Source organism: Euwallacea similis, chromosome 15 (genome assembly GCF_039881205.1).
Source record: "Euwallacea similis isolate ESF13 chromosome 15, ESF131.1, whole genome shotgun sequence".
Classification (NCBI taxonomy): Eukaryota; Metazoa; Arthropoda; class Insecta; order Coleoptera; family Curculionidae; genus Euwallacea; species Euwallacea similis.
In genome coordinates this window covers 3,786,006-3,812,281 of record NC_089623.1, presented here as the reverse complement: position 1 = coordinate 3,812,281, position 26,276 = coordinate 3,786,006, and the positions used below count along the sequence as shown (strand labels likewise).

At 32.8% G+C, this 26,276-nt stretch overlaps 6 protein-coding genes across 6 annotated transcripts; 2 read left to right on the top strand and 4 right to left on the bottom strand.

Moving 5' to 3' along the window:
* Nucleotides 1-33: 33 nt before the first annotated feature.
* Nucleotides 34-3,127, bottom strand: LOC136413773 (uncharacterized). The gene is made up of 8 exons (XM_066397478.1): nucleotides 2,395-3,127; nucleotides 2,084-2,350; nucleotides 1,937-1,987; nucleotides 1,697-1,852; nucleotides 1,160-1,447; nucleotides 999-1,093; nucleotides 424-478; nucleotides 34-257 (listed from the first exon to the last, which is right to left on the bottom strand). Exons 1-8 carry the CDS (start codon nucleotides 3,125-3,127, stop codon nucleotides 34-36), a joined length of 1,869 nt encoding a protein of 622 aa, XP_066253575.1.
* A 2,643-nt stretch (nucleotides 3,128-5,770) lies between these two features.
* On the top strand, nucleotides 5,771-8,975 carry LOC136413863 (RNA-binding protein 34). The gene is made up of 5 exons (XM_066397603.1): nucleotides 5,771-6,498; nucleotides 7,058-7,200; nucleotides 8,230-8,456; nucleotides 8,530-8,658; nucleotides 8,718-8,975. The coding sequence occupies exons 1-5, from the start codon at nucleotides 5,852-5,854 to the stop codon at nucleotides 8,802-8,804; spliced, it is 1,233 nt and encodes a 410-aa protein (XP_066253700.1). The 5' UTR covers nucleotides 5,771-5,851; the 3' UTR covers nucleotides 8,805-8,975.
* On the bottom strand, nucleotides 8,861-10,587 carry LOC136413867 (cysteine-rich DPF motif domain-containing protein 1). The gene is made up of 2 exons (XM_066397611.1): nucleotides 10,451-10,587; nucleotides 8,861-9,279 (listed from the first exon to the last, which is right to left on the bottom strand). The coding sequence occupies exon 2, from the start codon at nucleotides 9,270-9,272 to the stop codon at nucleotides 8,865-8,867; it is 408 nt and encodes a 135-aa protein (XP_066253708.1). The 5' UTR covers nucleotides 9,273-9,279; nucleotides 10,451-10,587; the 3' UTR covers nucleotides 8,861-8,864.
* Nucleotides 9,309-10,461, bottom strand: LOC136413865 (putative transferase CAF17 homolog, mitochondrial). The gene is made up of 2 exons (XM_066397606.1): nucleotides 10,441-10,461; nucleotides 9,309-10,388 (listed from the first exon to the last, which is right to left on the bottom strand). Exon 2 carries the CDS (start codon nucleotides 10,376-10,378, stop codon nucleotides 9,347-9,349), a length of 1,032 nt encoding a protein of 343 aa, XP_066253703.1. The 5' UTR covers nucleotides 10,379-10,388; nucleotides 10,441-10,461; the 3' UTR covers nucleotides 9,309-9,346.
* Nucleotides 10,588-10,871: 284 nt separating the features above from the next.
* Nucleotides 10,872-16,364, top strand: LOC136413864 (eukaryotic initiation factor 4A-III). The gene is made up of 4 exons (XM_066397605.1): nucleotides 10,872-11,197; nucleotides 12,712-13,047; nucleotides 15,413-15,925; nucleotides 15,985-16,364. The coding sequence occupies exons 1-4, from the start codon at nucleotides 11,053-11,055 to the stop codon at nucleotides 16,200-16,202; spliced, it is 1,212 nt and encodes a 403-aa protein (XP_066253702.1). The 5' UTR covers nucleotides 10,872-11,052; the 3' UTR covers nucleotides 16,203-16,364.
* Nucleotides 16,365-17,016: 652 nt separating this feature from the next.
* Nucleotides 17,017-26,126, bottom strand: Sf3b2 (splicing factor 3b subunit 2). The gene is made up of 14 exons (XM_066397602.1): nucleotides 25,896-26,126; nucleotides 25,602-25,836; nucleotides 20,666-20,931; nucleotides 20,261-20,475; nucleotides 20,010-20,202; nucleotides 19,779-19,955; nucleotides 19,357-19,589; nucleotides 18,514-18,664; nucleotides 18,144-18,347; nucleotides 17,885-18,008; nucleotides 17,682-17,802; nucleotides 17,484-17,618; nucleotides 17,262-17,430; nucleotides 17,017-17,207 (listed from the first exon to the last, which is right to left on the bottom strand). The coding sequence occupies exons 1-14, from the start codon at nucleotides 25,905-25,907 to the stop codon at nucleotides 17,142-17,144; spliced, it is 2,301 nt and encodes a 766-aa protein (XP_066253699.1). The 5' UTR covers nucleotides 25,908-26,126; the 3' UTR covers nucleotides 17,017-17,141.
* Between the last annotated feature and the right edge of the window lie 150 nt (nucleotides 26,127-26,276).

Below are 26,276 nucleotides of genomic sequence, written 5' to 3'. Positions count from 1 at the left end.
TTTTCTCTTTGGAATTAAATAATATAGGGGTTCTTATACGGCCTTCTTTATTTTTGGAAAACATGGGTATTCAGTGCTACAAATTCTGTATTCACAGCTTATATAGGATGTCCCAGAAATAAGTGCCATAATTTTAATCAATAATAGAATTCGTAAAAAGCAACATCTTTTTCGAGTATATTTTTGATGTAAAAAATATGTTTTTTCAGTTAAATTTGTTAAAAGATTTATCTCAATTCCACTACCCGCTATGTTATCTAAAATTATTTATTCTATTTCGGATTCTTCGCATGTCTTTTTTTCTAATAATCAATAAACACGTACAGCTAAATAGGAGAATTGTACTGGTTATTGGGGTGTTACATTATTTACTATTAAAATAAACTAAATTTTTGACTCACAAAAAATGTATATAAATCTTACGAGCCCAATTAGAATTTCCACGGACTTCCCTATAATCTAACACTATATCAGTGTACTAATTATTTGTAAAAAATGGCATTTTACATCAAAATTTCTCAATAATTTCAAACGCTATCACAATAATACAAATGACACGTTTCAATCGCAAAAAATACAATCCTTGTTGTGCATCTAGCTTGAATCCACGATTAGTAAAAAACTTTACGATAATAAACCATACACAAAATAGTATGTACTTCGATTTTTTATCTATAGGCAGTTCCATGGAGTGGTTTTAATAGGTAAAAATACCGGAAGTAAATGTGAGTTAAAAAAAACTTATTTCACAAAAGTTGTTGCTTTTGACGAGTTCTGTTACTTGTTCAAATTATGAAACTTATTCCTGGAAAACCTCGTAAAAACACCCAATAACGGCCACTATGTCATAATTGTTGAAGTTATGTAATGTTTCGTTACTATGCAGTTGATAACAACCTGAATGATCTATGTATTCAATAAACAAGAGAACTTACTTATTGTGAAGTTTGATCGTAATTATAGTCATCAATCAGTCAGTATCAAAAACAAGAAAATACTAGTACTGACGGATATGGTGATACATATGTCCTTGTGTGGTTAAAAGGTAAACATTTACGATAAAAATTGAGCATTCCTAGAAAACGTCTGAGATCTGAAATTGATTTAGGAAGAGGATAGTTTGAAATGGTGGATACCTTTTCGGGAAGAGGAGAAGAACCTTTTTCAGAAACTTGGTATCCGAGAAATTGAACTTGATGTTCGCCAAAAACACATTTGTTTAGGTTTATTGTCAACCCATATTGGTGGAGACGTTCGAAAATTGTTTTGAGATGCTCTTTGTGCTGAGCTTCGTTTGTTGATGCAATTAGGATATCATCTATATAAGAAAAACAAAAATCCAAATCTCCAAGTACTTCATTGATGAAGCGTTGGAATGATTGTGCTGCGTTTTTCAATCCAAATTGCATCCTTGTAAATTCGAACAATCCAAAAGGTGTGATTATGGCTGTTTTTGGAATGGATTCCTCTTCAACTGGGATTTGATGATAAGCTCTGATGAGGTCAATCGTGGAAAAAATTGTTTTTCCTTCGAGAAAATAAGAAAAGTCATGTAAATTGGGGACTGGGTATTTGTCTACCACAGTAATTGAATTGAGTCTGCGATAGTCTCCAACCGGTCGCCAATCGGAAGAGTTTTTCTTGGGAACCATATGTAGAGGGCTGGCCCAAGGACTATTTGAAGGACGACAAATACCTAAGTTAATGAGGTGTTGAATTTCTTGTTTTGCCAATTTAAGCTTTTCTGCTGAAAGGCGTCTAGGTTTGGAAGAAATAGGAAAACCTTCTGTGAAAATAGTGTGAGAGGTGCTATGTTTTAGTGATAAGGGAGTAGATGAGAATTTTGTAATTTCTGGAAATTGAACCAAAATGTCAAAATATTTGCATGAAGAAGGAATTGCATGAACTGATGATGTAGAAAGACAAGAAATTTTACCATTGTTTGTCAGATTAGTTGTGCTGTCGATAATTCGTTTACTGCCCAAATCTAGTATTATGTTAAAATAGTGGAGAAAATCAATTCCAATAATCGCATGATTTGTTTGTGCCACAATAAAATTCTATGTAAACGTTCTTCGGAGACCTAAACTAACTGTAAGAGTCTTGGTTCCGAAGGTGGAAATACATGTGTTGTTGGCCGCAAATAAGGTGTATTGAGATTGATTTTGTTGTATTTGAAAAGATTTGGGTAACAACGAAACATCAGAACCAGTATCTATAAGGAAATGAATACCAGTTAAAGGGTCTTTGATAACTAACCTGTGACTAATTATATTAATGTTTTTTTGTCTATCTTCGTTGGTGTTCGTGGAGATCTTCACTTGGCAGTCCTTTGTACCCGCGCCGTCTGCTGCCCAGGACGACGCGATCGTTAGTTTTCCTTCTTGTAATCACAAGGAGACACACACTTGCGAGCTTTTTCTTGGTAATTTTGATGGTACCAGCACCATGAAGAATTTTGACGATCTCTGCTGGGTGAATTGCGTCGAAATTTAGAAGATCTTAATTTCGAATGGGATCTGATTTGCCTCTCTAATTTATCCAAACGTTTAGTGATGTGTTTGAATTCTTCTGAAGATGTATTTTTGTTGATTTCATTGGGACTGCTTGTGCATACCTCTGACTTGATTTGAGAAACTTGGGAAAACTTTATATCAGCAATTTTATCGGCTATATTCGCCACTTCTGATAATGGCAAGGAACATGCCGTTAAAATGGTCTGCATATTGTGAGGTAATCTCTGGATCCAAAGGGTTTTCAACATCTCTTCTTGAAGTGAAGAGCCTCCCAAACTGTTCATTTCGGATAGAAGTATGGAAGGTTTTTTGTCTCCAAGTTGAAGTTGCGAAAAAAGTTTCTTATACTTTTTTTCTTGTGATTCTACGAGGGCATCCAATACCTTTTGACGAAGGGTTTGGAACTTGTTGTTCATGGGAGGTTTAATAATTAGATCTCTAACACAAATCAAACTTTCTGTGTCCATAATTCCGATAGTAGTGTGGAATTTCAAGTCGTCTGAAGTCACTCCATTGATAAAAAATTGTGATTCCAATTGAGAAAACCACAATTCTGGATCTGTTCTACTAAATGGTGGAGCTTTAATGAAGATTCTAGCTTCTTGATCCATAGAGGGCTCGATGACGTTAGCTTCTGGCTGGATGGTTCTAGAACGTGGCATGATTGGATGAGATAGCTTGTGTTCTAGAGGGTTGATGCGTTGAGTTCGGAATCGGGGTCACCAATTGTCCTTGTGTGGTTAAAAGATGTTGATGATCGCGAATGTTGTAAGGAACTCTTTTATTTTAATCTTGACAACTACTTAAATAAACTAATTTGACAAAAAGTAACTATTCACAAAATACTCTAAAAAATAATAATAATTGGTGGTTTGCCAGACCTACCTATGACAACAACCAGATTATAATACACCTATAATGAACTAATTATTAATAACGTAAAACAGGTACTAACAATTAGCACCTGAACTAAATTACGTGCACCACACATACATATATAACTCATCAGTCTCAGTCGTCTGTTAATTCTGTGATTCTAGTTTAAAGATAAGCACCAATGAAACAAATACATTTAGGTTTAATTTTCCAAATACAAAATGACCGGATATGAATTATTCCGACTTCATATAATTACGATCGAACTTCACAACAAGTCAATTCGTTTCAACTTACCTATTGTACAACAGGTAAGATCAAATGCCGTGCATCAATATACAGAGCAGCGAAACTCAAAGAAGTGACGTTACCATGGCATCTTACGCTTTATGTAGGATGACTCACCAAAAACTTTCCACCGAAGTTTTTTGTATTTTAAGGTAAAAAACATGAAAAGGCTCGGACCCGTCAACTTTAATTTCAAGGGGATTATATTTCTTTGGTATAATCATTTTCCCAGATTTAAACTCTAAGAGGGAGAGATTTCACTCTAAAAATCTTAAATGGAAAGGAATATCATGTTATGCATCATTTTAAAGAAGAATATTTAATTGTCTTTTCAGTGCCACCTTATTTTTTTATTTTGGATGATCAGTTTTTGAGAAATTTATAGGTTTAAAAGCGATGTTATCGATTTCACTTACCTATTATTTCAATTTACTAGATGTTGAAAATGACCACCATCGACCTCCATACAGTAGTAGACATTATTCAAAGTGCTCTCTGATATTATTGAGCATTTCTGGAGTTATAAGATTAAATTCATGTACAATACGTTGCCGCAACTCTTCCAGTGATCCAGGTTATGTCCCATAAATGTTTAATTTTAAATGGTCCCACAAAAAAAGTCTAGTGTAGACAAACCTGAGGAATGTGCAGGCCATTCAGTATGTCCTCTTCTCCTAATTCATCTTTGAGGAAATGTTTCGTCTAAAAAGTGCCTTACAGGGGTCACGTAGTGCTGAAAAACCCCATTTTGTTGGAAAAATTATGTCTTCAGCACAATCATAGTTATTTTGCTTAATTATTTGTGTTAATGCTGGATAAATGGTATTTTTAAATAAATCCAAATAGATTTTTTTGTTTAGATTTTCAGGTAAAAAAAATGGATGAACGATATGATCTCTAAAATTTCTAGCCAAACGTTTAATTTTTTTGGATGTTGGGTGTGAACTTCACGAAAAACTCTTGGATTGTTGGATGATTAATAACAGAAGATAACTTCGCCATGAGGAAGAAGCAACACTCATCAGAAAAAGACATGTTTTAAAGATATTTTTATTTGTTTATAATTAGTTGATTAATGATCTCACAAAATTCCAAACGTCCATTGTTATCATCTTCGTTTAGTTTTTGGACTAATTCAATTTTATAAAGGTGAAATTTATATAACGTTAATTCCTTTTGGATGGTTGTACACCGGATATTTGATACATCTGATAATCTTCTAGTGCTTGAGTGGTTCCATCATGATGCGTCCTAAACAACTATTTCAACTGCTTTCGTTCTTATTGGATTTTGAACAACTTTTTTTTTGTTTTCTACAGATCCAGTTTCTCGATATTTTGTAACCAGACTATATACGAAAGTGTGGAACATCTGTTTATTCAGAATGTTGTTCGTTAAAAAAATGTGTAGCCCTTTTGGCACAATCATTGTTTCGAAAAAATAGCGAATTTTTGAATAGTGTAAATCATCTTAAAATGAAATGATAGTATTTACAGAAGTAAATAAAATACTGGACTAGTTAAAATTATTGATGTTTAACTAGGAATAATGGTGTGATTGGAATTTTGTGACTTATTTATTAGAAACATTCCGTATTAGTTTTGTTACTTTCTTCATTGCTTTTAAACCTTAATTTCTCAAGAACTGATCGCTTAAAATGAAAAAATAAGATGACATTGAAAAGTAATTGAATGCTCTTTAAACTTATGTATAACATGATAGCCCTTTTGATTTGAGATTTTTAGGGTGAAAGTCACCCATCTTAGAGGTTAAAGTTGGTAAAATCATTATATCAAAGAAATATGACCCCCCTGAAATTAAAGTTGATGGATCCGAGCGTTTCTACATTATAAAATAGAAAACTTCGATGGAAAGTTTTCGCTGGGCCACCCTGTATATGTACCGATTGCGCCGGCGCACATCTCTGGTGGCACAATGATGTCATAGGGGTACTAATACATGGTAGTTTTCCAAATCATTTTTAATGAAATACCGAAAATTAATTGCGACGTCTAGTCCTCCTATATCGTTGATCTCACGTTTTATCTAACACCTAACCTCAATTTGTTTGATTTGTTTATTTGTCCACACACGTGTTGCTTGACTTCTTAAATTTCGGGAGTTCTTTCTATGAAAATATCTAAATAAAACCCGCGGTTTGCTCAAGAAACATGGATTACACGGTAGGGAGTCTAGCAGATTTAATATCTGAGAGAAACACCCCTAATAAGCCGAAACTTGTTTCAAAAACGTTCGTCAAGAAGAAACCAAAGGAGTCCGCTTCATCACCACTTACATCCAATAAGGGTGTACAGAAAAAAAGTAAACTTAATCCTTCCGAAGTAAAGGGTAGCTCCAAACCCAAAAAACTGAAATCCAACAGAAAATCTGTTACTGGAACTAAAGACGCCTCCTTAAATGGGAATAATGAAAATAGCACATTGAAGAAGCAAGGTAAAAGAAAGAGAATAGAAGTAAAAGATACAAACACTGAATCTTCAGACCATGAGAGTGATAATCCTTCACCCAAAAAACCAAAACTCAGTGATAATGAAAATAATGCAGCAAGCCGTATTAAAAATAAAATTAATAAACAAACTAAAAACTCTAGTGAATATAAAAATAACACTCTGTTTGTGGGCAATATTCCTATTGGTATACCCAAAAAAGAAATACAAAAACATTTCCGAAAACACGGAGAAATTGATAGTGTGAGAATTAGAGGTATACCTGTAGCAGACATTAAAACATCCAAGAAAGTGGCGGCAATTAAGAAGGAATTTCATCCTGATAGGACGTCAGTTTTTGCTTATATTAGGTAAGATTTGTTTTATAATGTAATCAAAAGCATTCTCAACTGATGAGTCCTCTAATTTTTCAATAAGAAAAGTGAAATTTATAAGTTCTGTTACTCATATTGTTTTAAACTTTTTCTAATTGTGTTTATAATAATGGTATACTTAATATGGTATAAAAAAACTCTTTGGTATCCCAAACTAATCTGTTTTAGAAAATCATTTGGAAAGTAGGTGTTAAGAAACTGAACTAGAGTAATTACATAAAAAAATGTAAATACAATTGCAAGTACTTTTGTATCTTTACTATTACTATTCCATTTACATTACATACAATGCTATTACATTCCTATTACATGTTGTACAAGTAGAATTGCAAATATGGCTTATACTTTTGCACTTGCCTGCAAGAACAATTGCTTGGTAATTGTATTTGTATTTGCCACAAATAAATACAAATACATTTTAAGTAAAGGGTAAAATATCCCGTTTGTTGATAATCTGAACTTCATAACAGCCATTTTCCAGCCAATTAATCTGGGACAACTACAGTGTTCTATTGCATTATTTGCATTTTTGTAGGTTCAAGAAAATAGAAGATGCAAAAAATGCTGAAATTGAAAATGGAGAGCTCTTCCATGGCCACCACTTAAGAGTACAGTTTTGTGAAGAAAAAACAAAACATGATGAATCCAAAGCCATATTTGTAGGCAACTTGCCATTTAGTAAGATTCACAAATATAACTAAACTCAACAGCAAAAAAACCGGCGCATTAGGTAAAAATCTACTTCTGCTATATTATTATTTACAATAGAAAAGATTACTTTTTCATTCAGATTTAAGGCTATCAAAAATAATTGCAATGTTCGTTTCCTTTTTCGTCAAAAAATAACGATAATAATTTTTAAGTATTTTGCAACAGTTTACTTCTAAATATATTGTGAGGTGATTTGATTTCTTTGGATAAACCTTCTTACTTTTTGTTTTTGCTCATATAGATAAAAAAGAAAGAAGAAATTGATTATTTTATTTTGTTAAAATGTTCACGTTTTTTTTTGAATAAAATTTAATTTTTTTTAGAGCCACCTTAAATTTTTTATTTTGTATCTTTTTTGATTAAATATCATAAAAACTTTCTGTTTCGCTCAAAAAACTTAATTCTTCACAATACATAGCCGAAAAAAAAATTTTTTTAGTGCGCCGGTTTTTTGCTATTGAGTAGTTTTAGCTTAAATTGAATATGTTACAACCGAGGTTATGATTAAAAGGAAATGAGACACGAAATATTTGAATATTAAATTTGCACATTTTTGCTTTGTATTGTATTGAATTTTAAAATCTTATTACTTCATGGTCAGACCTTCTTAAGAAGATAAAAACCATTCACTTGACTAGGCGGTGTAGACCAATGGACGTTAGATTGCTGTGGTTATCGCCGGTCTGTGCCATGATCATTAGTTATTAGTGGTTTATTTGAAGTGGCTGGTTGTAAAAAGTTGATCAACATCCTATAACCAGCCATCTGGGAGGAATGTTAAGGATGTTGCGCAGTGCACGAAAATATTCCAAAATACCGCCACTTTTTTATCAAATGATGTGGAGACGAGTTTGCAGAATTACTTCAAGTTTTGATTGTTTTTGAGATTAATTTACCAATCGCGAATTTTCATTTACGTATCTCAACTCCTTCAGACTAATCTCATCTTTCAAAATATGCACTGTTTATTAACTTCCTTTTTGTTTACGAACACAGAAGCAGAAGACGAAGAACTATGGAATATTTTTAAACCATGCGGTGCAATTTCTCATGTGCGAGTCGTAAGAGATGGACGAACGGGTATTGGCAAAGGATTTGCGTATGTAAACTTTAAAGATGTCGATTCTGTGCAACTGGCTCTTGAGATGGAAAAGGTGATGTTAAAAGACAGGGAGTTGCGCATATCTTTATGCGATGCTAATAGGGCTAAGAAGTTAAAGCAGGTAGGCTTAGTACATAGTTTAAATTGTGCAGTAGGTAAAATAAGCATTTAAAATCTATTATTGTTTTTCATAGGGAAAGAAGTCTAAAGGCAATATGAAAGTAAATGGAAAAGCTACAAAAGGCAGCAAAAAAAATACATCAAATAATGAAGGTGGTAAGTCAGCTGGATTTACTGGGTCAAAATTTAATGACTTTAAAAAGGTAAGGATTTCTAGTAACATTCATCATCAAAGCATATTGTGAAATCGTAATGATTCTAGAAAAAGAAATTTAGCAAAGCTGTTTCTGAAAAGAAGAAATTAGCAAAGAAGCTTGTTGCCCCTAAGCCAAAGGAACTCACTCTTTAAACTATGTACCTATCAACGTTTGTTTATGTAATGTATGTATATACATATTAAAAACATTTCTCATACCACAATTCTATTCAATTTGTCCTGAATTACTTTGGGAAAAAAACTTACATTATCTTTTATACAATTAATGCAGTGTGTGCCAGCGTAATACAAACTGCACGAACTGTCCTTACAGACCATTTTTTGACAATGTATGCAGTGGGCACCTAAAATTAAAATTTCCCCTTGCTTTGGGGCAATAAATGGGTCTTCTATGACATAAGCCTCTTCTTGTAACTTAAATCCTCGATAGAATGGAGGTGAGTTACCAAAATATTCATATCTTTGTCTCAAACCACACAAATCACAGTTAAAGTACATAATTTCGTTGCTGTCTTTTATTATTAAAGTCTCATCACTGGGTTGCTCCACTGGAATTTCCATTTTTATCTCTGAAGTGCTAGGTTTACATTCTTCAGTCATGGTGGTGCTAGAAGAAAAGAAAGAGGAAAATAAAAGTCTCACGATAACAATTATTTATTTAGTAACAAAAATATCTATGTTGTATGTATATTTAATTTTTCTTTAGGTAATTCTATTGGCCACCAAAAGGGTTTTACAACTGTAGCTTGTCCATTGGCTATTGAAATATTCCCAAGTTCTAAAGCTTGATTTATTCTGAGTAAGCCAAGGCCTAAATTATCCTCTATGCCCCTTAACTTGCCCAAGTTTGCAGTATTGTGAATTATTGTATTATTTTCTGGCAAAGTTGTGGGAATTTTTGAAAAGAACAGTGGCATTAGTCTTTTTCTAATCACACCTGTATGATAAGTTCTGGCAGTTAGTTCCTGGCCTATATAACAACCTTTATGAAAACTAATGCCATGCAAATAATCACAGTTACATTCTAAGGGGAAAGAACTTCCTGACAATAAATCCTCCACTCCTTCACCAATTCCTAAAGTGTATCTCAGTTTTCGGTACAGATTTAACTCATTACACTCTAACAATGATTTCAATGAATTCTGTACATTATTGCTATTTCTAGAGACTATCCTAAAGCCAAGTTGTGTCACTCGAGGATCTTTGAATATCAACAGGTCATTATGCACTTTCAGTTCAGTTGAGTTTTTGGGAAATACAACTTGGTCATACCCCTGACTTAATACCTCAGCCTCTCCATTTTGCTGTCCAACAAACTCAGAATTAAATAAAACATGAATTTTACAATTATCTAAACTACAAATTTCAACTTTCCGTCTGACTTTATATATTTTCAAGTGATGCTGCAAGGCTGAGCTAGAGCTAGAATCACATTCGATCCAATATACGTCTTTGTGTTCAGATTTATAAATTAAAGCATCAAATAGAATACGACCTTTGGTATTAAGGAACATGGTAAACATGCTTCCAACCCCATCACTGAGGTGGTTAATATCATTGGTAATTAGGCCTTGTAGGAAGTGGGACACGTCGGAGCCTTTTACTTCAAGTAGACTGCGATGTTTTAAGTGTTGGATCGCATTTCTGGTTTGAGGGATGGTTGAAAAGAGACGTTTCGTAAAGGTTCGAGTTTGTGTTACAAACATTTAGTAAAATCTAGAATAGTTTTATATGAATGTATTAAAGAGTACTTACAAGTATTACTTACGTTTCCTTACCTTGATTTTTGTATTTTAAAAGTATTTTTACTAATTTTATTTATAGTTTAATAACTTAATAAATAAGTCTAAACATTTTGAATTTTCAGAAATTTAGATGTTAAAATCATCTGTTCCTTGTCAAAGTCAAATCTGCTTCTTCACTGGCGTTTTCGACTTGCTCACACTTTATGGCTCTTTTATTGCTATAAGGATCATCTAGAATTGGAACACTATATTTTCACATTAGAAATTAATACTTCTAAATGCAGATATCAAAACACCTGTGGCAAAAGGAGCAAAGTATAGGTTACAAGTGCACAAAGAGTGTATGTATTGACGCGAGAGTAGTACTACTGATCCGAAAACGCTTCTGTCAGTTTCAGCCGTCAATAGTGCGTCATTAATTGAACGAATTGTGGAAGGAGTATAGCGAAAGTTGCATTATCGAGTTTTAGGAGTGTACGTTTGCGGCTAATCTCGTGTTCCTGCAAATCTTGATAAATAATTATAATTTTCACTAAGCATTTATTTATTTAAGCAGAAGTAATCACTGTTCGAGTAATACCAACACTTACACTTTTCTCCTATACTTGTCAAAGGCCTCCATTAACATCTTCAAAATGGCAATGGTAAACAAGAACAGAAATGCAGCCCTCGAAGACTTATCAAACGTGGAGTTCGAAACTAGCGAGGATGTGGATGTTATTGATAAATTCTCTAACATGCACCTTAAAGAGGAGCTAACCCGAGGAATATATGCATATGGTAAGCACACAGTCTTGAAAGCAAGGATAACCCCCAAAAAATTAAAAAGTAGGTCGTGATTTGGTGACCCCCCTGTGCCGTGGACCATATTTTTGAAGTTCTCTAGTTTCATTTTTTATTAAAGCCAGTTTCATACTAGCAGACATGTAATGCTAATTTTTAAATGAGCCTAGGAGACTCATTGAAATGCACAGAAGCTTGGGACTCACATCAGTGTGAACATACTGCTTTACTTTTCAATGTATTAAATTTTGAGTTTTGCTTGAGTAGAGCATGAGTGTTCTTATACTGGCATAAGGTAAAAGAACCTATAACCATGTATTTAAGACACTATCCATTTTGTTAAGAATTTTAAATATTTTTATATGCTTGCTTTTGTCAATTGTTCCTTTATGTGAGTAATTTGAGGTTTGTGTTCTAAAGTTTCATTGCTAACCCTGTGAAAATAATATGTTTCTATTAACACTTTAATGACCTCATTAACAATCCTGAAAAATCTGTGTGATGTTTTGGAATCTGAATCAAACCCCTTACCTTTTTTTTTAATTGTTAAATTACAAAATTGAACAGTCAAAACTACAAAATTTGGTATTTATCTCAAAACTGATAGTTTAAAATGACCAAAAGAGATTATATGAAACTACGCCTGTAAAACTCCTCTGGGTATGATTCTACAATTTTTTATATTTAATATACCTAATTAATATTCAGCAATGTGTTAATTATTATGCATATGCAAAAACGTCCATTGCTTTAGGTGAAATCAAATTTGTAGTTAATATATAGGTTTTTTCAAATTTGAGTTACATCATTGGGATTTTGAAAATAGTAAGAGATACAAAGTTTGTTAATAAAATAAAATAGAGGTCCATATTTTAAATAAAAAAGCTGATGATTATGAAAAGTCTAAATATCAATATTTTTTTAATATCCACATTTTATAAAGAAGAAAAGTAGCTATAATCAAGTGAAACCAATTTTCCAATATCTTCTTAAATAAACTCATTAAAAATGTATTTGATTTTCATAGGAAAATGGATATCAATGAAACACAGCACTAGATATCAATGCAAGCTAGAGCGTTTTATTATCATATAGAAAAAGCAAGGGCAGTGTCCCTTTTAAGACTAACCCACACACCTCATCAGTCTGGGGCATGTATGTCTTCTTTTACATTTTTATTTATTTTATCTAGTCATCAATATTCTTAATGAGTCTAGACATTTGCTCTTAATTGATACTTAATATTATTTATTCCTTTTTGGATTTAGACTAGTGGGATACATAAATCTAATAAAAATAAATAAAATTTTTGATGATTTTCGTTTTTCAGGTATGTTTTCAGAAATATTCAGAATTTTTCAACTTCTGAGGTGGAACACTATTGATCACACAAATGGACAACTTTGCTTCTATTGCACATTTCTTACTTTTTTCAAAAATCCAAACACATAAATTTATATTAACAAAATCAGGAGTAATTTATTATTTTTATACTTACACACATTCTACAGGTTTTGAAAAACCATCAGCCATTCAGCAAAGAGCTATTAAACCTATCATCAAAGGTAGAGACGTCATTGCTCAAGCCCAGTCAGGTACAGGAAAGACAGCCACATTTTCCATTGCAATCTTGCAATCTATTGACCTCACTGTGCGTGAAACACAAGTACTCTGCTTGTCACCAACCAGAGAATTGGCAGTGCAGATACAGAAAGTAATATTGGCTCTCGGAGATTTCATGAATGTTCAATGTCATGCCTGCATTGGAGGTACAAATCTGGGGGAAGATATTAGAAAGTTGGATTATGGACAACATGTTGTCAGTGGTACGCCAGGAAGAGTATATGGTAAGCTTGGTTATGAACCCCATTTTAAGCCATAGATATGTATGTTTGCACAATTTTCCATTAGTGTTAAATTTTGATATATCTGATTATACATCAATGAATTTGTAACTTTTAAATGTAAATCTGAAAAAATACATTTAGCGCTATAGTGGGTGGGTGTCCCATGCAAATGGCTTTCTATAAAATGAGTTCAAGCTATTTCTAGACTCTAAAACTACATGCGTGATTTTTGAAAATTTCATCTGTACTTAACATATTGCTGAAAGTTCATTGATAACACCTTAGAGAATCATATTAAAAACTAATAAAGTTTTGGTCTAAACTAACATAAATTCCATAAACTAAGCAAGGAATGGTTATATATAATACATTATTAAAAAAAAACGTTAGAAATATCTGAATAGTCTCAGTATTAAAAACATAGATGGTGATGACTGCCAAAAATCGAAACGTCGGATTTAAAATCGCCATATTGTGTCAACCATTTTGAATTGTCTCTTCAAACCAAGGAAAAAATAAAATCATTTTTCTAATATTAGTTATCTGCTTTTGTAATTTTAAAAATTTTAAAACATATTTTTGAACTCCAAATAGCATACCTTGGCCTTAATTTAAACAATTTCATATCTTTTATGATTACTGAGATCCTCATGATTAAGCTTCAGAAACGGATATACTATATGTATAAACAGTGACTGGCGGAAAGTACGTACTACATGGAATTTTTTTTTAACTCAGAAAATTTTATTCTTGGTAAAAGCTTGTGCAAAACTTCATTTTTGGGCTTATGTTTTAATTCGAAACAATTTTTCAAAATACATGTTTTCTATAAAATTAAAAATAGAAGTACTTTACTCATGAGCCATTTTTATAATTTTCAAATCTCCCCCATATGAAATAAGTTATACGAATTTTGTAAACTGAGTTTTAAATCTGCAGGAATGCACAAACTTTTACCTAGAATAAAATTTTCTGATAAATTGAAATTTTAAAAAAATTCATAGTGCATACTTTTTGCCACCAGTTACTGTATATACAGGGTAGTTCTTAATTAATGGGACACAGAGCATAGGTGGATTCTTGGTGTAAAAATAATCCGATTTACATAAATTGATGTTATACTAAAAGTTAATAATAACCGAGATACAGGGTGTTAAATTTAAAAAAATAAATAACATTTTCTTCAATAACTTTCGACTACCTCAAGCTAATTTTATAAAATATTGTATCCGGGGCTTTCTTAAGACGAGAAATTCAAATTTATGAATGATTTAGTTGTATCTTGTAGAGGGCGCCACCTGCTATGATTAGGAAACCTTAAACAAATGAAACTTGTGCCACGTTGTATGTCACTTTTGAGTAGAAAAATATATTTCTCTACCTTTTCTCAATAAAATTATGCAAATCACTAGAAGCAACGGTTTTCGAAAAAAACGCATCTAAAGCTGACCATGCATGCAAATTATTAAAACAAAAAATATTAAATTATACTTTTAATTTTCAGTAGCGTTAGTAACTAGTGATATTTTTTAAATAATATTGTTACAATAATAAAAAAATCACTTTTCTTTCGTAAAATTTGATAAGTAAACAATTTAAGTTTTGTTTCTTTTATTGATGTTTTATTTAATGACTCCGGCTTTTTGTTTTAATAATTTGCATGCATGGTCAGCTTTAGATGCGTTTTTCTCAAAAAAATTTATTTCTCTACCTTTTCTCAGTAGAAAAAATAGAGAAATAGATTTTTCTACTCGAAAGCGCAATACAATGTGGCACAAAAAATTTGCAGCTGTTTAAAGATGTCCTAATGGTCGCTGGTGGCGCTCTCTAAAAGATACAACTAAATCGTTCATTAATTTGAATTTTTCTCTTAAAAAACCCCTAAGACAAAATTCTATAAAATTAGTAAAATTAGTGTAGTCGAAAATTATTAAAGAAAATGTGATTTATTTTTTCAAATTTAACACCCTGTATCTTGGTTATTATTAACTTTTGGTATAACATCAATTTATGTAAATCGGATTATTTTTATACCAAGAATCCGCCTAGGCTCTGTGTCCCATTAACTAAGGACCATCCTGTATATAAAACATAGTTGCATAGAGAATGAAAGAAGCTTCTAAATGTGTTACTCGGTCTTTCTTGCTATTTAAAGTTTTTGAAAGGGTGGCTCTGAACACTAGAGGGATGCAGAAATTTCTTTGAAATCAAGATAAAATTTGGTCCCATTTAAAATTAAAATTGACATATTTTAGCATTTTCCCCACATTTGGATAAAATCCGATATTTCATGGGGTGTAAATTTTAATTGGGATACCCTATATAGAGGTTCTATTCGCACCTTTTTGATTTATAATATTTCTAGATATGATACGTAGGCGAGCATTACGTACTAGGGCCGTAAAAATGCTTGTCCTCGACGAAGCGGATGAAATGCTAAATAAAGGCTTCAAAGAACAAATCTACGATGTATACCGATTTCTACCGCCATCCACACAAGTCATTCTTATATCAGCTACACTTCCTCACGAAATTTTGGAAATTACTACTAAATTCATGACTGATCCTATTCGTATTTTGGTGAAACGTGATGAGTTGACTCTAGAAGGTATTAAACAATTCTTCGTGGCCGTCGAGAGGGAAGAGTGGAAGTTCGACACACTCTGTGACTTGTATGATACATTGACAATCACTCAAGCAGTGATTTTCTGTAATACTAAAAGGAAGGTAGATTGGTTGACTGAGAAAATGAGGGAGAGCAACTTTACAGTGAGCGCTATGCATGGCGACATGCCCCAGAAAGAGAGGGACAACATTATGAAAGAGTTTAGGTCGGGGCAAAGCCGCGTTTTGATTACCACAGATGTGTGGGCTAGAGGTAAGTTATTGACAGACAATGGCAAGATAGTTAGATTAGCTGAAATAATAATTTTCTAGGAATTGATGTCCAACAAGTCAGTTTGGTAATAAACTACGATCTACCAAACAACCGTGAATTGTACATTCACAGGATAGGTAGATCAGGACGTTTCGGACGTAAGGGTGTCGCTATCAATTTTGTCAAGTCTGACGACATCAGGATTCTCAGAGACATTGAACAGTACTATTCAACACAGATTGATGAAATGCCCATGAACGTGGCTGATCTTATTTAAATTTTAGGTGCAGAGTTCACAACTATTTGTATTAATTATAATATAAACTTTGAATTCTATAAGTTAATCGTTTTTGAAGATTCATATCCAAGTAAAGAAATATGTAATACAAGGTGTGACAGGAATTTTTGCGTTAGTAAATATATTTTCTATTTAATTTAACATTATCTTCTGCTTTTATCTTTAATTATTTCCAATTAAATGAAAAGAACCAATGGCTTCATCTAACAAACTTGTTTCAGAAAATTTTAAACGCAAAATAGAAATGAAATACTTTCTGATAAACTCAGAAACATCATTTGAAACTCTTTATAGGCATTTAAAATAATTTTTACCTAATAGAACAAGGATTGCTGGGATTTTGACGTCCTTGTATACCCTATAATTTTTGACCACGAATTTCTGGACACCGTATGGATCATAAACGTAGGTCTGTTATTGTGATTTCCAACTGTTTATAAAATACGACAGGTTTAGAATTTTTGGGACTCATAAAATCCAAATGGTATTATTTCGGGCAAAAATATCTCTATTAAATGCTCTTCAAATAGGTAATATTCTATTATTTCTTATGCAGTTTATGACTAATTTTTAATGGACTGAAATTATTAAATACTTTTACCATTGCGAGTAGTCAAAGATAATTAATTTTTTTCCTACGTCCTTATAAAACTGTGAAGCACTGCATAATAAATATTGCGTTGCAGGATAAATAAGACAATACTTTTTAAACATTCTTTCAAATTAGTGAAACATTTAGTATACGTCTATTAACTTAAAAATTCACCATACATTGAAGCCGAAATGGAATAAACAATTAAAGAGAAGAAAGATCACTTCTATTTTATTTAAACTTCTATAGATGCTTGGTGTACCTGAACTAATTACGCAATGTATGCAATGAAATATAAAATTAACGAACACTTAGTCGCTCTTGTCTTAAAATTTGAACTCCTTATACTTCTTAGTACTTTTTGAATCCTGTTGTTGCCTCTTGCGTTTACTCTGAAACAAGCATAATTATTTTTATACATTTCCTACTTTAAGCGAAAAATGTACCTTTTGTTTTGCTACATGCTCAGCCAACATATCGCTCAAATCCTCCTTTTGCAGTTGCGACTGATTTTCTCTGATTTGTTGTTCGTATCTGACCGCCATTGCGTCACTGTCCATATCCAGTTCAGACGGATCTAAGGCCAATTCTACCATACCTTCTCTGTCATTAGAACTGAAAAAATGAATTATAAAACAAAAAGTAAAAAAATATACTAAAAATCCTACCGTCTTATAGGTACTGGATTTTGGGCAGCTCCCATAGACGCTATATCATACACGTGTGTACTTGCCATCATGGCGTTTCCAATGCGCTCGTTTCGTTTTTCGGGTATAACATGATAAAGAGCTGGAGCTTCATTGCTGTAAATGAAACATTGCATTACTATAAATTGAATATGTGACTTATTAATGATTTGGTTATACTTCTCCATTTCATTTTCGATTTTCTTTTTTCGCAATTCAATGGCTTCTGGTGTCTCCATACCCGCGGGAATACTGGTGATTCCACTGGGGGTTACCAGCCCTTCTGCTGGTGTTACTAAGCCTGATAAGAGAGCAGGAAAATAGAATGCAATTTTGTAGTTGTAAGCAATTAATTAAAATAAGTAAGTTTAGTGATATCTTACCCGACTCATCCACTGCCTGAGCTTCAGTTTCTTCCTCTTCCTCCTCTTCTTCGCTCTCTTCTTCTGATTCCGATTCAAGTTCACCCCAAAGGGTTTTATCTACTGAAGCATCTTCGCCGATATCCTAAAATGAAGATAAAAATGGTAGCGTAAAGTAACAAATAAATGATCACTAATATTTCAATTTGTTAAAAATGCACTGATTTATGGATAAAATTAGATCACTGTAGAATCACTGTAAATGTATATAGAAACTTACGTCTATTTGGCTTTGGTTTGTCCCGAACACATCTCCATAAAGAGGTTTGCCGTTCTCATCTACGGGTGGTTTACCCCATCCTCCTGCATGATAACCGAATGAACAGCCTTCAGGAATAGGAGCATTTAATCCAGGTATTTTCAAATTCGGGTAGCTCGGAGGCGGCCCGTACCTCTGCATAGCAATAAGCCATGGAGGGGGAACCTGAGAGAGAGAAAGAGAAGAAGAGGTGCAAAGTTACTATTGATGTGATTTATTAAAGGAAATACTAAGTAATTTCTAGTTCTAAAATAGCAAAATAGAATGGAAACGTAGTAGCTACCTAATTTATTCTTTAATCATACATTACCGGAAAATTTACGAATAATACCTTATTAGCATTAGGTCCCACTGGCATACCCAACGCTGTGCGAAGCTCTTCCGAAAGATCTCCGGGTTTTTTCTCCTTTAACCGAGTTTCAAATTCTTTTCCTTCATAATAAAGATCACCATGAATGGTCATCTTGGGTTTCGTTTGCCACCTGTATATATTCAGAGATATAATGAAAACTATTTTTTGATATTGTTTAAGATTTATTAGTAAGCCGATATATAAAATTATAGAGAAATTACTAAATAATACGGTAATACGTATTTAATTTTGACGAACAGCTCGAGACCTACTAAAGGTCGCTTGAACAAAGCCCGAAATATAGACAGAAATATTGCTATTTTGTACGTCCAAATTATCTACGTATACAAAATGCATAATTAAAGTTCCGATGTTCGTTGAGCATCAAAAACCAAAAGATATGAGGTAATATAAGAATTACTATAATAATATACTTAACCATGATTCTGTAACAGACCTTAAGAAAAAGGGAAAACGACAGGCTTCTCGCTTGACATTGAAGCATTTAATAATACAGAGCCAGATTCTTTACTTCAAAGTAGAATTATTAGAATGGGAACTGCTCAAAACTGTCAAACGCTATACAAAGAAATTATAAATGAAGTGCACATCTTTTTAAAGTCGAAAGTCACCATTTTTGACCCGTGGTATGTCACGAAATGAAATGATTAGCACATGAGAGTTGCGCTATTGTCAAATGAATTACTTGCGCTCATAAATTTCCATTGATAACAATATCTAATATTCCATAAGCCTTAATAATTCGAGTAAGTGCGTGTTTAGCCTGTAAACAAAGGGTAATATAGTATATTCCATACTCACTTGAAGAACGCATCATGAAGTTTCTGATAATCAATATCAATTTTTCCCAGTTTGGGCCTGGCGCGTTCTCGCATTTTAGCTTTCAACGTCTTAGACTCGTCTTTCTCTTGGAGTGACGCCCTCATTTCCATGATGCCCGTGCGTTTGATGAAATCAGGCAGGTTGAATGGTGGTTTTTCGATACCTCTTTTGCCTTGAAGGTATTTTCGTTTAAAACACCAGTGTCTAGGCACCTAAATAAATGGTCGAATTTTAAAAAATCATCGTATTAATTTTTTAGTTAAATGGATCTTGTTAGTTTCCAAATTTTGATTTTTCTTGTGTTGCAAAAGGTCAAAGTCAACTATCTAAATGTAACAAGATCAATTTAATAAGTAAACAGCAAATACTTTTACTTATGTGCGGAATTTAATTAAAAGTACCTGGACAGTATTTCTATGAGCTTTCAACTGCACTAACAGCTTGGGATCGCGGGCTGTAACATCATGCATTTCCACTACATCAGGTCTATGCACCAGCTGTTTCAATTCGGCTACACTCAACCGTGTAAGCTTCTTTAGTTTCCTCTTTGACATTTTACTTTTATCTTCTACCTTTTTCTACTCAAACATTGAAAATTAAGACAGATATTGAAATCACAAAAAAAAACTTGCCTCTTCCATATCTTCCATATCATCATTTGGGTCGTCGGCAAACTTCGATTGTCCAGATAAAGACGTAATGTTGGCTAAAGTGGGAGGCGGAATATTTGACTTCTCATCAGATATTTTAAATTGTTCGAAAATTGAGTAGAATTGACGGTATTGTGGGGCCAATTCGTGTAATCCGATCCTTTCTTGCACATATCTGTATAATATATGAGTTTTGATATAAAGAAGACTAAATTGTGGTTAATAAAACTCACTCAATTTCAACTTCTTCCTTTGGGTCCATGAGCTCTACAATGAGTTGTTCATCAACTTCACCGTCTTCAAGTCCAATCTTCAGCCGCTCCTCATTTTCTCTATTTTTCTTATTTTTCTTCCTCTTCTTTTTCTTTTTATTTTTGCTTACCTTTTCCTTGGGATCTTTTGACTTCGCAGACTGTGCATCGTCTTCACCTTCAACTAGTTCTGATTCCTAAATAAATGACATATTGGATGTGTACTCAAAAGAAAAACGAAACAAGTCAAAAAATCAGAAAGTGAAATGTTGAAATTTTCTCAAAATTCAGACATCTAATGATTTAAATTTTAATCACTTGGCAGGTTTTCAGGAGTTAATATTCAACTTTATACAGATAAAATAATAAATCAATTGAATTACTTACAGGAGCACCATTCTCCACCTTCTCCCATAAAGGTCCTCTCACATCAAACTCCCCTTGCTTCTCCTTGTTACCAGCCTCCTCCTCAGTACCCAACTCCATTACTCTTTGATTCTTTAGAGCTAAAACGTCTTCCAATACTTGCGGTAGAACCAATACCTCAACTGGAGCAGTAGAGTCCACTTGAGCTGGAGGATCCACCTTCAAAGATAACAATGATGGTAATTGTTTTTCTTGCGCTGGTGGTGCTTGCTTTATTTGATCGTTACCTAAAATGACAAAATTAAATTCCTGGCAGGTATTAACTTTATATAAATGGTAAGTTAATGATTAAAATAAGAAACACGGATTTATCATAAGCACTTTGTTGCGGTATTAATGATTGGGAGTATATACAAATTTCAATGCCTTTAGGTCTTATTTTAAGATTAGAAGGATTATTAAACAAAAAACTTATGAAAGCTTAAATGAAGTACAGAAATTGTGTGTTGTCATAGGGTGTCCTGAAAAAGGAAGTCAATTAACTAACCAGAGATTCTTCAGGCATAAGGAAATCTCCTTAAATCTTTTGTAGCCAATCCAATTTGCTATCTTTATAGCCAATTGGATTTCAATTTAAAAACTTTAAGATAAGCATAGTGTTAAACTTCAATTATCTGTTTTTCCTTATAGCTCTTATAATTTTTGAGTAAAATTGCTTGAAATATTTTTCATTAAATATTAAACAAATTTAATTCTCAAAGTGGTATATGTGTTAAAGATGATAATGATGTTCCATGTGCTGAACAATTTGATTCATACAGTTAAGATTTAATGTTTGATTTTATTGAAGGTATATCCCAACATACTGCAGTATTTTTAATGCTGACATATAACTGACAAATCTGAAGTCATATTTGCCTAACAAGTTGTCATCTGGTCTTGATGGAATACCTGTTAAAATTATCAAATAGTTTGACCACTTAGTTACAACACCATTAAAAGATATACAGTGGCGGCTATAGAAATAGCACACTTCAAAAATTTATTTATTTCTATCAAACTGTAAACAAACTCTTGGAATAAAGGTTTACCGAAAATGTACCAGTCAACAACAATAAAAAATACATCGCCAAAAAATAGGTATTATTGTTTATTGACTTCTTAAACCTACTTTACCATTTGACCGAAGAGCACATAAATAGCACACGATATACATTTATTGTTTAAACTTTTTTTTTTGGCGTTCATTTATTTTCTCAGATAGGAAATTAATTAGTAAGTAGCTCTATTTGTTATTTAAAGCATTTAAATTGATTGTTTTTAAGTGGGTAGAAAAAAGCACTGCAGTGCCGAGAAGCGTGCATTAATAATTGAATTGAAAAATGATGGAAAGAGCATAACTGAAATTAGTAAAAGTTTAAAGTGTTCAAGGAAGCTCATCTACAATGCGATAAAACTACATATGCAGACAGGCAGTACATCAAATAAAATTAGAGCAGCCCGAAAGAGAAAAACTACTGAGAAGATGGATAAAATTATCCAACGTTTAAGCAAGCTTAATCCTTTTTGGAGCGCGAAACAAATTAGGTAGGAAATTGTAAGAAATTACGATATAAATGTGTCAATAAGAACCATAAGACGCCGATTAAATGAAGCGAACCTTCGGGGATGTATTGCCAGAAAAAAACCGCTTGTATCTAAACGAAATCTTAAAAAGCGACTACTTTTCGCTAAAGAACATATAGCAAAAAGTATAAATTTTTGGAAAAACGTGTTGTGGAGTGACGAATCTAAGTTTAACCGATTCGGAAGTGATTGTAAATCTTACGTTCGTCGTCCTCCAAATACTAGTTTTCATCCTCAATACACAGTCAAAACTGTAAAGCACGGAGGGGGTTCAATCATGATTTGGGGTGCAATGTCCTGGCGAGGAGTGGGTCCTATTTACAGGATACAAGGTAATATGGACCAATTTGTGTATAGGAACATACTTGAAAATGTAATGGAACCTTATGCGGATGAGTTTCTACCGGTTTCATACAGATTTATGTATGACAACGACCCAAAACACACTTCACGGCTTGTGAAATCGTGGTTCCAGGAACATGCAGTGGATGTTTTGGATTGGCCACCTCAAAGCCCGGACTTGAACCCCATTGAGAACTTATGGGAACATATAAAAACAGATCTCAAGGGGAAAAATCCATCTAATCTTAATGAATTGTGGGAAAATATCCGGAATTCCTGGTACGCTATTCCGAATAACATTTGCCAAAAATTAGTGGAATATGTACCATCTAGACTTAAAGCTATCATTCAAAATAAGGGTTTTCCTACGAAATATTAGTTTTTTTTTCACAATTTTTCAAAGTGTGCTATTTAAATGCCTCTAGATGTTAGAAAAGATTTTGTTTTTCCTAATTTTTGTTCATTTTTTCTGAATTTTTTTTCTTTTATAACTTCTGTATCTTTCATAGAAATATAAGCTATATTGCATTTTATTTTATTTATTTGTCTTTAACTTATTTTAAGTTTTCTATGAAGTGTGTTATTTCTATGACCGCCACTGTACCTATTAAATGAATGCCTTATGATTAGAGTTTTTCTATGTACCTAAAATTGGAAGAACTGCTCCTGTTGTTAAGAGGGGTGATCCATTTACACTAGGTAACTATAGACTTGTGTGTATACAGGGTGCCCAAGATAAGGAGGGCCACTGTGGGTATCTTCGAAATGGTAAGAAATACAGATTTAGTTAAATGGGTGAAAAGTTGCGCAATCAAGGGCCTAAAAAAATAGCGTTTAGAAATCGCCGAAATATTTTTTGATTTTTGAGATATTTGGAAAAAATTTGATTTTTCAATTTTACATATTATTTGTTTCTGGCGGTAATATTAAACCTAGACCAAAACTGATGGCACTTCTCTACAGCAACTTTTAATGCGCTTTAACGTGGCATTGTCAGTTTTTTAGTTCGACGTTTCGTCATTGCGGAACCATCAACTTCATTTTTTTAAATGCGGTCCGAATGTTCTGATATCAGATTCTAAAAGTCCTTTTTATTTTGAATTCAACAATGTGTGACACTTTGCAGTTTAATTGCGTTTTAGTCTGTTTTTTCGACTCTAAACAAAAAAAAATTATTGCGCACCTGTACATAGTTTTTTAATTTTTAAAAATAAATAATAATTTGATGGCTGAATTAATGCACTAATTTAATAGAATTAACAAAGTACAAATAAAATTTTATTAAAAGACGACCTAAAAATTAGAAAAACAACAACAAAGGAATACAAACAAAACAACTAATTTTAAAGCAATGTTTTAAAAGATTTCCATTACTTTCCAAGCATAAATAGCACCTTGAAACTGTGAATTCTGACACCCTAATCAACGTTTGTGGAGTAATACTGGAAAATGCTTCCAGAACTAACCCCCTCAGTTCCTGTTCTTTAGCGAAATTTTGCTGATAAACATAAGTCTTAACAAACGCCCATACGAGAAAATCAAGCGGAGTTAGATCAGGTGAACGTGCTGGTCAGGCTGTTTTCGAATGTCTGCTAATCAACTTCTCTGGAAATCTAATTGAAAGATATTCAATGATTATTAATAAAGATTATCATTAAACACCTAAATGACATAAACTGTTAATTGATATTTATTTTTTAACTATTATTTAGCTAATTATATAGCTATATATAAATATTATATAGCTAACTATTTATTTTTTTAAATTAAAGAACTATGTACAGGTGCGCAATAATTTTTTTTTGTTTAGGATCGAAAAAAAGAGACTAAAATGCAATTAAACTGCAAAGTGTTATACATCGTTGAATTTAGAATAAAAAGAGCTTTCAGAATCTGATATCAAAACATTCAGACCGAATTTAAAAAAATTAAGTTGATGATGGTTCCGCAATGACGAAACGTCGGATTAAAAAACTGACAATGCCACATTAAAGTGCATTAAAAGTTGCTGTAGAAAAGTGCCATCAGTTTTAGTCTAGGTTTAATATTACCGCCAGAAACAAATAACATTTAAAATCGGAAAATCCAATTTTTCCCAAATATCTCAAAAACCAAAACATATTTCGGGGATTTCTAAACGCCATTTTTTTAGGCCCTTGATTACGTAACTTTTCTTGCATTTAACCAAATCTGTATCTCTTACCGTTTCGAAAATCCCCATAGTGGTACTCCTTATTTTAGGCACCCTGTATTGTGAGTATTTTCTAAATTATTTCAGAGTGATATTTACAATCATATTTTAGATTTTCTGCGGAGGCAACCTATTCCTCTTCATCACTATGGTTTTACCTTTAAAAAATTAAGCAAGCTAGTCAGTTTTTATATGCTTGAAAACATTTTCATTAACTATTAATATTACAATAATGCATTACCACTTAGACACCTGTAGAAAGTGACTTTATTGTCAATCTGTCCAAAAATGGGTAAGCTTTTTATCTATTTATTTCATATGTGACTGACTCACATTTCAAAACCAAATCTCATTTTTGGCTTAATTTATGCAATGATTTGTTTTATTTTGTGAGTATTTAAAGTGAATGTTATTCCTTATCTATCTATAATAATCAGTTTCAAGGAATAAAATAGCCACAAAATACATTTGCTTGCAAATTTGCATTTTATAATTTTATTATTCATTTCATATTTATTGGACTTACTTCTGCATAAAGCTAAAAACTCAAAACTTACTTCTTGCAGAAAATAAATCTATTCAACTTAGTCTCTAAGCCTGGCCACAAGTATCACAGCCATTTTATTGTGATGTTATTTGTAACACAAAACCATTTTGTTGGGCATGATGGAAATTATTATTATCTGCTTCAAATTGTTGGAGATGAATATTATTCTCAGCTTTATAAGACATCCAAATATCCAAAACTTGCATATATTTTGAATTTAGACTCCGTTTCTTACACATAAGTTAACTTACTGGATTCCCCATTCTCAGACCATCCAGAAGCACCAGGAGGCGGCTCAAAGAAATTAGGAGGTGCTTGTAAGGGAGGAATTCCCTGTATAGGTGGTGCAGCACCTGAAGAAGAGCCAGTATTAGGGTTAGCTATACTAAGCGGAGGCAGAAGACCATCTAAAACTGGTGGAGGTCCCATTAATCCCGGAGGTGGTCCTTGCAATATTGGCGGAGGAGTTTGCATATCTTGGGGAAGCTGCTTAATAACAATTACAGTTGTATTACTTACAAGAAAGGCGAAGAAAAACTACTCACTTGGTCACTCATGATGCGTGTTGTATTAGTAACAAAAATTTAGACCAGCTACTTGTTAACCGAATAGGATGAGAGCATCTAGATAATACAAGAGCTGATATTTAAGCAATTTAAGTTGGTTTATTTGTAAACACGTAAAGTGAAAAATTGCCGGAAAATATTCATAAACGAGAAGGAAAATCAATCACATCAACCTCAAACAAAAAACAAAACGCAGCCATGTGACATTTGATGTGTCAATGACTGCCTAACGTCAAAAGTCATTTAACCTTCAAATAGGTGTCCTTTGTCTTCAAACTTACAGAAATCTTCTTCAAATAAACACGCTATAGACAAAGATGTCTAAATACGATGGTCAAATGTCAGAACAAGACCAACAGT

Excerpts from the sequence above, each read along its gene's own strand:
- LOC136413773 (XM_066397478.1), bottom strand. The coding sequence starts at position 3,127 with ATGGATCAAGAAGCTAGAATCTTCATTAAAGCTCCACCATTTAGTAGA. Across the intron at positions 2,351-2,394 it reads TCGCAAGTGTGTGTCTCCTT|CAGACGGCGCGGGTACAAAG; the intron begins GTGATTACAAGA and ends CGTCCTGGGCAG. Across the intron at positions 1,448-1,696 it reads TCAACACCTCATTAACTTAG|CCATAATCACACCTTTTGGA; the intron begins GTATTTGTCGTC and ends TTCCAAAAACAG.
- LOC136413863 (XM_066397603.1), top strand. The coding sequence starts at position 5,852 with ATGGATTACACGGTAGGGAGTCTAGCAGATTTAATATCTGAGAGAAAC. Across the intron at positions 7,201-8,229 it reads TGTAGGCAACTTGCCATTTA|AAGCAGAAGACGAAGAACTA; the intron begins GTAAGATTCACA and ends TTACGAACACAG. Across the intron at positions 8,457-8,529 it reads GGGCTAAGAAGTTAAAGCAG|GGAAAGAAGTCTAAAGGCAA; the intron begins GTAGGCTTAGTA and ends TGTTTTTCATAG.
- LOC136413867 (XM_066397611.1), bottom strand. The coding sequence starts at position 9,272 with ATGACTGAAGAATGTAAACCTAGCACTTCAGAGATAAAAATGGAAATT.
- LOC136413865 (XM_066397606.1), bottom strand. The coding sequence starts at position 10,378 with ATGTTTGTAACACAAACTCGAACCTTTACGAAACGTCTCTTTTCAACC.
- LOC136413864 (XM_066397605.1), top strand. The coding sequence starts at position 11,053 with ATGGCAATGGTAAACAAGAACAGAAATGCAGCCCTCGAAGACTTATCA. Across the intron at positions 13,048-15,412 it reads TACGCCAGGAAGAGTATATG|ATATGATACGTAGGCGAGCA; the intron begins GTAAGCTTGGTT and ends TAATATTTCTAG. Across the intron at positions 15,926-15,984 it reads CACAGATGTGTGGGCTAGAG|GAATTGATGTCCAACAAGTC; the intron begins GTAAGTTATTGA and ends ATAATTTTCTAG.
- Sf3b2 (XM_066397602.1), bottom strand. Across the intron at positions 20,203-20,260 it reads AAGGAAGAAGTTGAAATTGA|ATATGTGCAAGAAAGGATCG; the intron begins GTGAGTTTTATT and ends TATATTATACAG. Across the intron at positions 18,348-18,513 it reads TGGGACCTAATGCTAATAAG|GTTCCCCCTCCATGGCTTAT; the intron begins GTATTATTCGTA and ends TCTCTCTCTCAG.